This window comes from Sus scrofa, chromosome 1, assembly GCF_054392235.1.
Source record: "Sus scrofa isolate SSC_HxYL_T2T_F1_AM1 chromosome 1, Sscrofa_HxYL_maternal_Yorkshire_Landrace_v2.0, whole genome shotgun sequence".
NCBI lineage: Eukaryota > Metazoa > Chordata > Mammalia > Artiodactyla > Suidae > Sus > Sus scrofa.
This window is the reverse complement of record NC_139383.1, coordinates 274,160,512-274,173,720: the sequence shown is the minus strand read 5'-3', so window position 1 is coordinate 274,173,720 and position 13,209 is coordinate 274,160,512. Positions and strand designations below refer to the sequence as shown.

Below are 13,209 nucleotides of genomic sequence, written 5' to 3'. Positions count from 1 at the left end.
ACAGAAAAGAAAATCATAGACTTGGAGAATAGACTTGTGGTTGCCCAGAGGGAGGGGTAAGGAGTGGGTGGGATTGGGAGCTTGGGGTCAAGGATGCAAACTATTGCTCTTGGAATGGATTTACAATGACATCCTGCTGTGTAAACCTGAGAACTATGTCTAGATACTTACAATACAGCACAAAAATTGGAGACAAATTTATGTATACATGTATGTATACCGGGGTCCCCATGGTGTACAGTGGGGAAAAAATGTTTTGGGGGAAATAACAATAAAAAATAAATTTAAAAGAAAAAGTTGAATGAACACAACAGCTCTGCTTTATCCCCACAATGGAATACTACTTAGCAATAAAAAGAATGAACTATTGATACACACTTCAACATGAACGAATCTCAAAATGCTTATGCTGAGTGAACCAAATCGGAAAGAAAAGTATCAAACTGTACTATTCCACTGAAATAAGCTTATAGGAGATGTAAATGAATCCATGTGACAAAAACAGAATAGTGGTTCCCCTGAGGACAGATGGGAGGAGCAAAGTGAGGGCAGGAGGGTGGACATCATAGTAATTCACCATCTTGATGGCTGTGGTGGTAATTTCATGGTGTGTACATAGGTCAAAACAGGTCAAAGGATACACTTTATTTTTCCTTTTTTAAAATTAAAGTATAGTTAAGTACAATGTTGTGCCAATTTCTGAAAGTGACTCAGTCATATCTCTATCTCCCTTATATTATTTTCCATCATGGTCTAGTCCAAGAGACTGGATATATTTCCCTGTGCTACAGAGTAGGACCTCATTGCTAATCCATTCTAAATGTAAGAGTTTGCATCTACTAGCCCCAAACTCCCCATCCATCCCACTCTTCCTTCCTCCCCCTTGGTAACCACAAATCTCTCCTCTCCGTCTGTGAATCTGCTTCTGTTTTGTTGATAGGTTTATTCGAGCCATATAAATGATGTTTGTTTTTGTCTTTCCTACCTCACTTAGTATTAGAATATCTAGTTGCATCATTTTGCTGCAAATGGCATTATTACATTTTTATGGCTGTATAGTATTCCATTCTATATATATGAAATGCAACAAATTTTCTGTATCCAGTCATCTGTTATGGACTTTGAGATTATTTCCCCATCTTGGATATTGTGAACAGTGCTTCTATGAACATGGTTGTACATAATATTTTTGAATTGTAGTTTTATATAGATATATGCCCAAGAGTGGTATTGCTGGATAATATGGTATCTCTATATGTAGTTTTCTGAGTCAAGCTTTAGGTATAGGCAGTTTACTGTATATCATTTGCACCTCCAAAAATCTGGGTTTTTTTGAAGAAACAATATCAAAATCAAGTATGGCCCTGTGTTTCCTCTATTGAAGCCCTTCTAGCAGGTTCCCAAATAAGATTGAAAACCAAAAACTCAATGGATAATTTCATCTGTTAATTGGCTAGGCTACAGGACACAGATATTTGGTCCAACACAATTATAGATGTTTCCTTAATGGTATTTTTAACAATGAATTTTATTACATTTATAGTTGTACAATGATCATCACAACCCAATTTTTTAGCATTTCCTTCCCAACCCCCAGCCAATCCCCCACCCGCCAACCTGTCTCCTTTCAAAACATACGTTTTTCAAAGTCTGTGATTCAGTGTCTGTTCTGCAAAGAAGTTCATTGTGTCCATTTTTTATTTTTTTAATTTTTATCTTTTATTTATGTGTATTTTGTTTCTACTGTACAGCATGGTGACTCAGTTAGGCCTACATGTATACATTCTTTTTTCTCATATTACATGTTCCATCATAAGTGACTAGACAGAGTTCCCAGTGCTCACAGCAGTATTCTATTGCTAATCCATCCCAAAGGCTACATTCTGCATCTATTTACTACCCCAAGTTCCCAGTCCCTCCCACTCCCTCCCCTTCCCTCTTGGCAACCACAAGTCTATTCTGCAAGTCCATGATTTTCTTTTCTGTGGAAAGTTTTCTTTGTGCCATATGTTATATTCCAGATATAAGTGATATCATGTGAGAGCATACAATGTTGGTGCTTAACTGTCCCAGTAACTTCACTTAGCATGATCTTCTAGGTCCATCCATATTGCTGCCAATGCCTTTATTTCTTTTGTATGACTAAGTAATATTCCATTATGAATATGTACCATATCTTCTTTATTCACTCCTCTGTCAATGGACATTTAGGTTGCTTCCATATTTTGGCTATTGTATATAGTGCTACAATGAATATCAGAGTGCATGTATCTTTTTGAGTCATGGCTATCTCTGGATAAATGCCCATGAGTGTGATTGCTAGGTCAAATGGTAATTCTAATTTTAGTTTTCTGAGAAATCTCTATACTATTTTCCACATTGATTGCACAGATTTACATTCTCACCAACAGTGTAATAGGGTTTCCTTTTCTCAACACCCACTCTAATATTTACTGTGTGTAGGCCTTTTGATGACAGCCATTCTGGCCTTTGTAAAGTGGCACTCATAGTGGCTTTGATTTTATTTCTCTAATACTTACTGATGTTAAAGATCTTTTCATGTGATTTTGGTATCAGGGTGGTGGTGGCCTCATATAATGAATTTGGAAGTGTTCCTTCCTCTATGGAGATTTTTGGAATAGTTTCAGAAGGACAGGTGTTAGCACTTCTCTAAATGTTTTCTAGAATTCACCAGTGAAGCCATTTGCTCCTGGACTTTTTTATGTTGGTATTTTTTAAATCACACTTTGAATTTCATTACTTGAGATTGGTCCATTCATCTTCTATATTTTGTCTTGGTTTAGACTTGGAAGTTTGTATTTTTCTAAGAATTTGTCCATTTCTACTATGTTGTCATTTTATTGGCATATAGTTGATAGTAGTAGTATCCATGACCCTTTGTATTTCTGTGATGTCCATTTTAACTTCTCCTTTTTTATTTCTAATTTCAATGATTTGAGTCCTCTCTTTTTTTTTTCTTGAAGAGTCTTGCTAAAGGCTTATCAACTTTCCAGATCTTTTCAAAGAACCAGCTTTTACTTTCATTGATCTCTTTTATGGTGTTCTTCATTTATTTCTGCTCTGATCTTTATGATTTTCTTTTGTATTTAATTTTGGTCAATGATTCATATGTGTCTCTGGGTGTTCCTCCTTGAGTTTATTTTATATGGTACTCATTGTGCTTGCTGGATTTGAGTGTCTGATTCCTTTCCCATATTAGGGAAATTTGGGGCTATTATCCCTTCAGTTATTTTACATGACCCTTCCTCTCTCTTCTCCTTCTGGCATCCCTCTAATAGGGATGATGGTGCATTTAACATTGTCCCAGAGTTCTCTTAGGCTGTCTTCTTTTCTTTTCTATCTTTTTTCTTTTTTCTGTTCCACATTAGTGATTTACACTGGTCTGTCCTCCACCTCACTTATTCATTTTTCTGCCTCCTGTAGTCTGCTGTTGGTTGCTTTTAATCAATTTTTTTATTTCAGTTATTGTATTTTGTATCTCTACTTGCTTAATCCTTAAATCTTGTATTTCTCTTCTCAATATATCTTGTAATTTATCAATCTTTGCCTCCAGTTTATTGCCAAGATCAGGGATCATCTTCACTATCATCAGTCTAAAGACTTTTTCATGGAAGTTGATAATCTCCAGATCACTTATCTGTTTTTCTGGGGTTTTTTCTTGCTGACTTATCTGAGTCATAACTCTCTGCCTTTTCACTTTGTATAGATTTTTGGTGTGGTCTCCTTTATGCAAACAATAGGATGTTAGCCTCTCTTGCTTCTGATATCCACCCTTCTTGGGGCTCAGTTTGGAATGGGGGCTTGCTATAGTCTTCCTGATGGGAGATACTGGTGTCTGGCCACTGGTAGATTGAGCTGATTCTTACCCCTCTGGTGGGTGGGGCTTTGTCTCTGGGTGAGAATACAGGTAGCTGTGATGTGATGGGGGGGGCTTTAAGCAGCCTCGTTGCTGATGGGTGGGGCTTTGATCCCAACCAGATTAGTTTTTGGCCTGGGGCTTCTCAGCCCAGATGGGTGGGAACAGGTTTTTTCAAAATGGCACTTCTCAAGAAACACACACTGATAATTATTCCTGAGACCTTTGCCTTCAATTCCTTCCCCCATGATGAGCAACAGTCAACCCCTGTTTTCCCAGGGGGTACTATAAGAACTGTAGTCAGGTCTGACCCAGATTCCTACAGAGTCTCTGGTTTTCCCTGGGACCCAGTGCACATGAAAGCCTGTGTTTGCCTTTCTAGAATGGGGTCTCCATTTCTCTCAGTCCTATGGAGCTTCTGTGCACAAGCCCCACTGGCCTTCAATGCCAAATGCTTCCAGGGCTCCTTCATCCAATGCCAGATCCCCAGGCATGGGGACCTGATGTGGGGCTCAGAACTCTCACTACCATAGGTGAGTCTCTGTGATACAGTTGCTGTCCAGTCTCTGGGCTGTGCACCCAGCTGGTATGACATTGCTTACATTGTGTAATCACCCCTCCTATGGTCTTGGTGTGGCCTCCTCTTCATCTTCTGGAGTAGGATAACTTTTTTGATAGTGTGCAATCTATTTGTTTGAAGGTTCTTTAGCAGTTGGTTGTAATTTTGTTGCTTTTATGAGAGAACATGAGTTTCAGTCCTTCTATTCTTCCATCTTAATCCAGTATCCTCTACTTAAGGGTATTTTCCTGGATGAGATTAATATCAAAATCTGAAGATTCAGAATAAAGCAGACTGTCCTCCATAATGTAGGTGGGCTTCATCCAATCAGATAAGGACCTTAAGAAAATGAACAACCTCACAAAGAAAAGGCACTTCTATCAGCAGCCTGCCTTCAGACTCAAACTGCAATTTTCCTTGGGCTTCCAGCATGCCAATCTACTCTTTAGGCTTTGCACTTGGTAGCCTCCACATTATGTTATCCAATTCGTTAAAATAAATATGTACCTCCCTTTTTTTATTTCATTTTTGACCACCCCATGTCATAGGGAATTTCTCAGGGCAGGGATTAGATTGGAGCTGCCATAGCCACCTGTGCCATCACAGCCACAACTGCAACATTTAACCCACTGCAGAGACACCACAAATCCCATTGCACCACAGCATAAAATCCATAAATCTCTCACTCTTACACACACACTCTGACACACCACGTATTTGTTCTACTTCTCTGGAGAATCTTGACTAATACAACTACTATGACCTTAAGTGCCCTACAAATCTGATCCTCTGGTAGCTCTGAAATATACACCCACCATCCCTCCCACACTTAATCCTGTCTAGCTATAGAAGCCCATTAATGTCCCTGGAATAGGCCAGGCACCATGTAACCTCAAACTATTTCTAAGTCTGAACTCCAAGTTGTGCTCACATATCCCCATAGCTCACTTACATGTCTTCACTTACATCTTTGGATGTTACCTTCCAATGAGCTCTACCTAGACCACACGATGTTAAATTATGAAAAACACATCAGCACTCTTGTCCCCCTCCTTCCATTTTTTTGGCATTTTTAGAGCCACACCTGAAGCATATGGAAGTTCCCAGGCTAGGGGTAAAATCCAAGCTGCAGCTGCCACCTTACAACACAACAACAGCAACCAAGGATCTGAGCTGCATCTGTGACCTACACTGCACCTCAAAGCAATGCCACAGCCTTATCCCACTAAGCAAGGCCAGGGATCGAACCTATTTCCTCATGGATACTAGTCAGGTTCATTAGCACTGAGCCTTGATGGGTACTCCTTGATCTCCCCTTTTTATGCTACCTTTACTTATAGATGCTTTGCCTACAAAATATAGAATTTATTTATTTCAGACATAGAAAATGATCTTCCATAAAACTTTAATCTCAGTAAAGAAACAGTGACAATTTTTAAAATAAGTAAAATTTAGGAAGGTTAAATATTGCTATGGGAAAAAAAGGAGGAGGATGAGCTGGATCAAGAGTGCTGGAATGTAATCTCTACAAGGAAATACATCTTTTTTAACTTGTATTTCCAGAATGCAGAAAATTTCCTTGCACTTAGTAGACATGCCCATAGTTATTTTGAGGTGCATAAATTATAAATTCATGCATTTAGCTTTTTCATATTAGAAGTGACATCTCTGGGGAAAAGACAACATTAATTTCCCAGACTACAATTAGTCCAATAGCTATAGACTGGTCTCTACACAAATATCCACTTTAGGGGGAAAAGTTAGTCTTCCAGGAATAGGGAAATTTGGCAATTGGATTGACTACTCTGTGAACCCCTATTCTCAAAAGAAAAATTAAAGTTTATTTATGTTTTAGAAAATCATCAAAAGTACATGTTACCGCATTAAGATGATAAGCATTTTGGACTTCACTAAAACTAAACATGAGAAACTTAACTGAATGTTTGTAGCTTTGGAATGCAAGGGGCCAAGACATGGAAGCAATGTAAATGTCCATCAACAGAGGAATGATAACAAAGATGTGCTACATATATATACAACAGAATACTACTCAGCCAACAAAAAGAATGAAATAATGCCATTTATAGCAACATGGATGGAGGTAGAAATTGCCATACTAAATGTGCTAAACCAGACAGAGAAAAATATACATCACATGATATTGCTTATATGTGGTAACTTAAAAAAAATGATACAAATGAACTTGTACACAAAACAGAAATAAGACTCATGGACTTAGAAAACAAACTTATGGTTCCCAAAGGTGGAAATGGGGAGAGACAACTTAGGAGTTTGGGGTATACACACTGCTATATCTGAAATAGATAACTAACAAGGACCAATTGGATAGCACATGGAACTATACTCAATAGTTTGTAATAACACATAAGGGAAAACAACCTAAAAATACATATACTATAGAATACATATAAAACTGAATCACATTGTTATATACCTGAAACTAAAAAAAATTTAAGAAAACTATAATCCAAATTAAATAGTAATCAATGAAAAAGTAAAAAACTAATGTCCAAGAATAGATCACCATAATAACACTCAAAATATATGTATACATCAAAGAATCTGTAAAAATACCAAATGTAATAAAAATATAAAACATTAAAAAAAAATTTAAGCACACACATACACATACATAAAAAGCTGATTTGTGTTTTAAGACCACAAGATGAATGTGTGTTGTGGTTAATGTCCTATGTAGGGTTATGGAAGAATAAATGGACAAGAGATATGACTAAAGGGAAAGAGATTATTCCAACAATGAGCATTTAAAAGAAAGTTAGAAAAGGACTAGAGACATGGGTGATAAACACATAATTTTTAAGTCTTTTCTAACAAGATCAGTGAGTGAAATAAGAATGTGGTTAGGTGATTCTCACTTGGCTAAAAGGTTACTATTTCTGAAAAGTATCCCCAGAGCCAATGTCATGTCTCTCTTTCTCAGGCTATAGACGAAAGGGTTCAGCATGGGGGTGACCACTGTGTACATCACTGAAGCAATGATGTCTTTGTCATGGGACTGGCCTGATGAGGAGGAAAGGAACAGGGCCATCATTGTTCCATAAAACAGAGACACCACAGAGAGGTGGGAGCCACAGGTGGACAAGGCCTTGCAGATCCCTTTAGTAGAGGGCACTCTCAGGATGCAGGGCCCACTGCAGCCATAAGAGACCAGGATACCACTCAATGAAAAAACAACTACAGACCCTACAGTGAATATAGTCAACTCATTGAGAGAAGTGTCTGAGCAGGACAGCTTAAGCAGGGCAGCAGGGTCACCAAAGAAGTGGAGGATGATGTTGTCAGCACAGAAGGACATTCAAGCCAGGAGGAGGGTGTGGGTCAGGGAGCTGGCACAGGAGAAGAGCCAGGATCCAGCCAACAGACCTAGACACAGATGTTCCCTCATGATGATGGTGTAGTGAAGAGGGCAACAAATGGCCACATACCTGTCATAGGCCAGAACAACAAGAAGAAGGTTATCAATGCAAGCAAAAAATATGAAAAAATGTATGTTACACATTCTGCATAGGGAATGGATTGATTCTGAGTCTGCATGTACATCAGCATTTTAGGGACAGTGACAGATGAAAAGGAGATGTCTGTGAAGGCCAAGTGGCTAAGGAATAAGTACATGGGGGTGTGGAGTTGAGGGTCCAGACTGATGAGCAAGATTATGAGCAAACTTCCCAGCACTGCAGTCAGGTATATGCCCAGGAAGAGGGCAAAGAACACGCCCTGCTGCTCTGGCCTGATGGGGAGACCCAGGAGAAGGAACTGAGACATGCTGCCCTGGTTCTCCCTCCTCATGCTGCTTTTTTCTCTTCTGGGAATGAAGATATATGGAAAATGCCAGGAAATTAGAAGTTTTAACTACAGCAATTACTATGTGGTCACACGTGGTTTCTCAGAGTGATTGTCTCATTGTACAGACAGATCTCCCTGCACTGCACTCGCACACTTTGCTCCATCCTGTCTAGTGAGAGCAATGCAACATGATTTGTCTGAACACTGACCCAGTCACGTGGCAAAAGTACGACTTCAATCCATGGCTTTGCTGGAAATCAGGAAAGGTTTTTTTTACAGAATTGTGTGCACCTTCCAGTCCTGACAGCCTTGGGGAAGCACTCCTTTCCCTCAGAGTGAGCTGGTTAGCTCATCCGGTTCTTGGAAAGTGCTACACTTGCACCAAGAAACTCTCCCAGTCCCCTCTGCCTGGGGTAAGAGCACCACAGCCCAGGAGCACCAGGTCAAGCCCTGCCCAGCCATGGGAAGTGAGCCTACACTTCCTTGCACACCTGTCAGTCCCATTAGCCCTCAGAAAGCACTCCTTTGCCTCAGAGATAGCTGGTTAGCCCTGGCCACCCTCAGGAAGTGCTACACTCACATGGAGCAAGCTACCCAGCAAATCAGCCCTTGAGAAGGGCTCTATGGACCAGGAGAGCCAGGGAAAGCCCTGCCCAGCCATGGGAAGTGCACGTACAATGCAGTGCACATCTGCGAGTATGGCTCACCCCTGGGAAACAATCCTTTGCATGTGAGCAACCCAGTTAGCCCTGCCATGCCTTGGGAAGAGCTGTACTTCCATGGAGAAAGGCTCCCAGAACTTTATACCCTCAGGAAGATTTCTGTGGCCCAGGAGCACCAGGGCAAGCCCTGCCCAGCCACAGGGAGTGCACCTTCCACATGAAAAAGAAAAACACAAGTGGACAGGATTAAGATGGCGGAATAGAGGACTGGAGCTCAATTCTCTCCTAAAAAGAACAAAATTCACAACTAAAGACTGAGCACGCTTCACCCAAATGGACTGGAAACCTTAAAAAAAATATCCTGGGAGAGGACAAGATGGCGGAGGAGTAGGGGGACACGCTCGCCCTCTCCCACAAACACAACAAAAAAAGCACATCTACAGAAGAAATGACTCGCACAGAACAACAACCAGTCGCTGGCAGAGGAACCTAAACTCCAATAACGGCAAGAAATTCGTGACATTATTGGGCAGAACGGGAGAAAAGAGGAGAGTGAGAGAAGGTGAATCCGAGCGGGACGGGCGCTCCCGAAAGGGAACTGCGGAGGAGAAAGGGATCCCGCACCCTGGAAAGTCTCCTACCGGGGGAAAGATCAAACGAACCGGAGGAATCTCCAGATGCAGAGAAGAGTGTAGCAGTAAGTCGGAGTACGGAAAAACGATCAAGAACCCAACGGACCATCTGAACTACGGGCACAGTCACCAAAAATTGAGACGCCTGGGTGGGGGCTGGGCACCGAATCCTCGGCTCCAGAGGTTAGTCCCCGGGAAAGGGCCGGGGGACGCCTGGGTGGGGGCTGGGCACCGAGACCTCAGCTCTGAAGGTTGGTCCCCGAGAGGGGGCCGGGGGACGCCTGGGTTGGGGCTGGGCACCGAGACCTCGCCTCCGAAGGTTAGTCCCCAAGAAAGGGCCGGGGGACGCCTGGGGGGGGGGGCTGGGCACCGAGACCTCCGCTCCAGAGATTAGTCCCCGGGCTAGGGGGGCGGGGAAGAGCGGAAACTGCTTGGGAGGTCTCTAAACCATTTGACGGGGCAGAGACTGCCTGGGAGACTAGAAAACAAAGCTGTCGCAGAGGAAGGGAGCAATACTCTAGGGGCGGGGAAGTGGAAAGCCGCCTCAGAGGGAACCTGGGAGAAGAGCCTGGTCTGTGCCCGTGCTGGGGAGGGGAGAGAAGAAGGGGTGGGTCCCCATAGAATACCCCCCACGCCACAACAAGCTTACAGGCCCGCTAGCTAGCAGAAAGCTGTGCTTCCCAGTGCATTCCCTCCCCCCACCCCCGCCACCCCCTACGCTCTCACCGAACCTGGGGCTGCCTGCCATCCAGGAGGGCTGGCCTCAACAATTGCCTGAAGCCTACCACCGCAGGGGCTCTCCCTGCACAGGCCTGCTTGCCCTTTGGAGGGGCTACACTTCCACAGAGCAGCACCAAACACCACCAGCCCCCTAGAAAAGGCCTGCAGCCCAGAAAAGCTAGAACAAGCCTAGCCAGGCCGTGAATAGATCGACCTAATTCTCCGACGGTTTTTCTGAGACGGGCTCCCCCGGGGAGGAGCCTCTTGAGTCTCCAAGGGCCTTGCTACACGCCCAAGACCCCAGGGGGTGCTAAGACCTAGTGGACCAGCTGCATAGGACTGCCAGCTCCAGGCAGGACCCCCTGCAGCCCAGAAAAGCTGCAACAAGCCTGGCCGAATTGGGAAAAGATCTCAGACGGTCTTTCGGAGTCGGGCTGTCCTAGGGAGGAGCCTCTTGAGTCTCCAAGGGCCCTGCTACCCGCCCAAGACCCCAAGGGGTGCTGAGACCTAGTGGACCAGCTGCATAGGACTGCCAGCTCCAGGCAGGACCCCCTGCAGCCCAGAAAAGCTGCAACAAGCCTGGCCGACTTGGGAAAAGTTCTCAAACGGTCTTTCTGAATCGGGCTGCCCTGGGGAGGAGCCTCTTGAGCCTCCAAGGGCCCTGCTACCCGCCCAAGACCCCAAGGGGTGCTGAGACCTAGTGGACCAGCTGCATAGGACTGCCAGCTCCAGGCAGGACCCCCTGCAGCCCAGAAAAGCTGCAACAAGCCTGGCCGACTTGGGAAAAGATCTCAGACAGTCTTTCTGAGTCAGGCTGTCCTGGGGAGGAGCCTCTTGAGCCTCCAAGGGCCTTGCTACCCGCCCAAGACCCCAGGGGGTGCTGAGACCTAGTGGACCAGCTGCATAGGACTGCCAGCTCCAGGCAGGACCCCCTGCAGCCCAGAAAAGCTGCAACAAGCCTGGCCGACTTGGGAAAAGATCTCAGACGGTCTTTCTGAGTCGGGCTGTTCTGGGGAGGAGCCTCTTGAGTCTCCAAAGGCCCTGCTACCCGCCCAAGACCCCAAGGGGTGCTGAGACCTAGTGGACCAGCTGCATAGGACTGCCAGCTCCAGGCAGGACCCCCTGCAGCCCAGAAAAGCTGCAACAAGCCTGGCGGAATCGGGAAAAGATCTCAGACGGTCTTTCTGAGTCGGGCTGCCCTGGGGAGGAACCTCTTGAGTCTCCAAGGGCCCTGCTACCCGCCCAAGACCCCAGGGGGTGCTGAGAACCAAGTGAAATCTGCTACCATCGTGGGGTGGACCTCCCAGTCCTGTCTGCCCTCAGGAAGTCCTCCTTTGCTTCAAAGAAACACTGTTAGTCCCATCAACACTCCAGAAAAGCCACACACCCTCAAAAAAAGATTGACCAACAACGACAGCCCTCAGGAAATATTCCAGGGCAGTGACAAGGCAAACACTACCCGATAACGGAGAGTACAACTCCCTCAGGAGAAAGAAGACAACAAGCAAGATGAAGAAGCTGAGAAACCACCCCCAGTCAAACCAACAGGAGAACTCACCTAAAACAGTCAACAATGAAACTGATCTCTGCAGTCTGACAGACCTGGAGTTCAAAAGAGAAATAGTGAAAATACTGAAGGAATTAAGAGAAGATATGAACAGCAATGCAGATACCCTCAGAAAGGAGCTAGAAAATATAAGGAGGAGCCAAGAAAAACTAGAACATTCATTTGCAGAGATGCAAACTGAACTAGGGGCAGTAAAAACCAGAACGAATAATGCAGAAGAACGAATCAGTGATATGGAAGATAGAATAATGGAAATCACTCAATCTGGTCAACAGACAGAAAACCGAATCAAAAAACTGGAAAGCAATATAAGAGACCTATGGGATAATATAAAACGGGCCAATCTACGCATAATAGGAATTCCAGAAGGAGTAGAAAAAGATAAAGGAATGGAAAATATATTTGAAGAAATTATCGCTGGAAACTTCCCAAATCTAAAGGATACTGGATTCAAGATACAAGAAGCACAGAGGGCCCCAAACAAACTGAACCCAAACAGACCCACACCAAGACACATCATAATAAAAATGGCAAAAGTTAGTGATAAAGAGAGGATCCTAAAGGCAGCAAGAGAAAAACAGAATGTTACCTACAAGGGAACCCCCATAAGAATATCAGCTGATTTCTCTACAGAAACACTACAGGCCAGGAGGGAATGGCAAGAGATATTTAAAGTGCTCAAAGGAAAAAATATGCAACCTAGAATACTTTATCCAGCAAGAATATCATTTAAAATAGAAGGGGAAATAAAAATTTTTCCCAACAAACAAAAACTTAAAGAATACAGCAACACAAAACCCAGGTTAAAGGAAATATTGAAAGGGCTTCTCTAAACCAAAAAGAAAGGAAGGAAAGGGAAGAAAAAAGAAAAGAAAAAAAAAAAAGAAGAAGAAGAAGAAGAGGAAGAACTAGGACTGAGGAAGATACAATCAGAGAGCAGTCACTCAAATAAGCCAGCATACAGATTTAATCATGAACATGCTTCAAACAAAATAAAATTAAAAAGAAAAAAATAAAAGAGTCATCAAAACCATAAAATGTGGGCAAGGGATGTTAGGAGGTAAATAATCCTTTTTGTTTGTATGTATGTCTCTCTTCTTAATTTTAATATAATAATGAAGTGTTTGAACTTACAGGACCATCAGGCTAAAACACACAATTATGGGAAGGGGTTAGCATACTTAAAAAACAGGGCAACCACAAGCCAAAACCAAATATTGCATTTGCAAAAAATGAAAAAAAAAATACACTCAAGCAGATAATAACAGGAGACCATCCAACCAAAAAAAAAAAAAAAAAAAAAAAAGAAGAATGGAGAACCATAGAATCAACTGGAACACGAGGATCAAATGGCAATAAATAATCAT

General features: G+C 43.1%; 1 protein-coding gene across 1 annotated transcript; it reads right to left on the bottom strand.

The window, feature by feature from the left end:
- Positions 1–7,329: 7,329 nt before the first annotated feature.
- On the bottom strand, positions 7,330–8,264 carry LOC146407205 (olfactory receptor 1J4-like). Its single transcript, XM_085014348.1, has 2 exons — positions 7,904–8,264; positions 7,330–7,478 (listed from the first exon to the last, which is right to left on the bottom strand). Exons 1-2 carry the CDS (start codon positions 8,262–8,264, stop codon positions 7,330–7,332), a joined length of 510 nt encoding a protein of 169 aa, XP_084870474.1.
- Positions 8,265–13,209: the final 4,945 nt, after the last annotated feature.

Excerpts from the sequence above, each read along its gene's own strand:
- LOC146407205 (XM_085014348.1), bottom strand. The coding sequence starts at position 8,264 with ATGAGGAGGGAGAACCAGGGCAGCATGTCTCAGTTCCTTCTCCTGGGT. Across the intron at positions 7,479-7,903 it reads GTTGTTCTGGCCTATGACAG|GCCAGTCCCATGACAAAGAC; the intron begins GTATGTGGCCAT and ends CCTCCTCATCAG.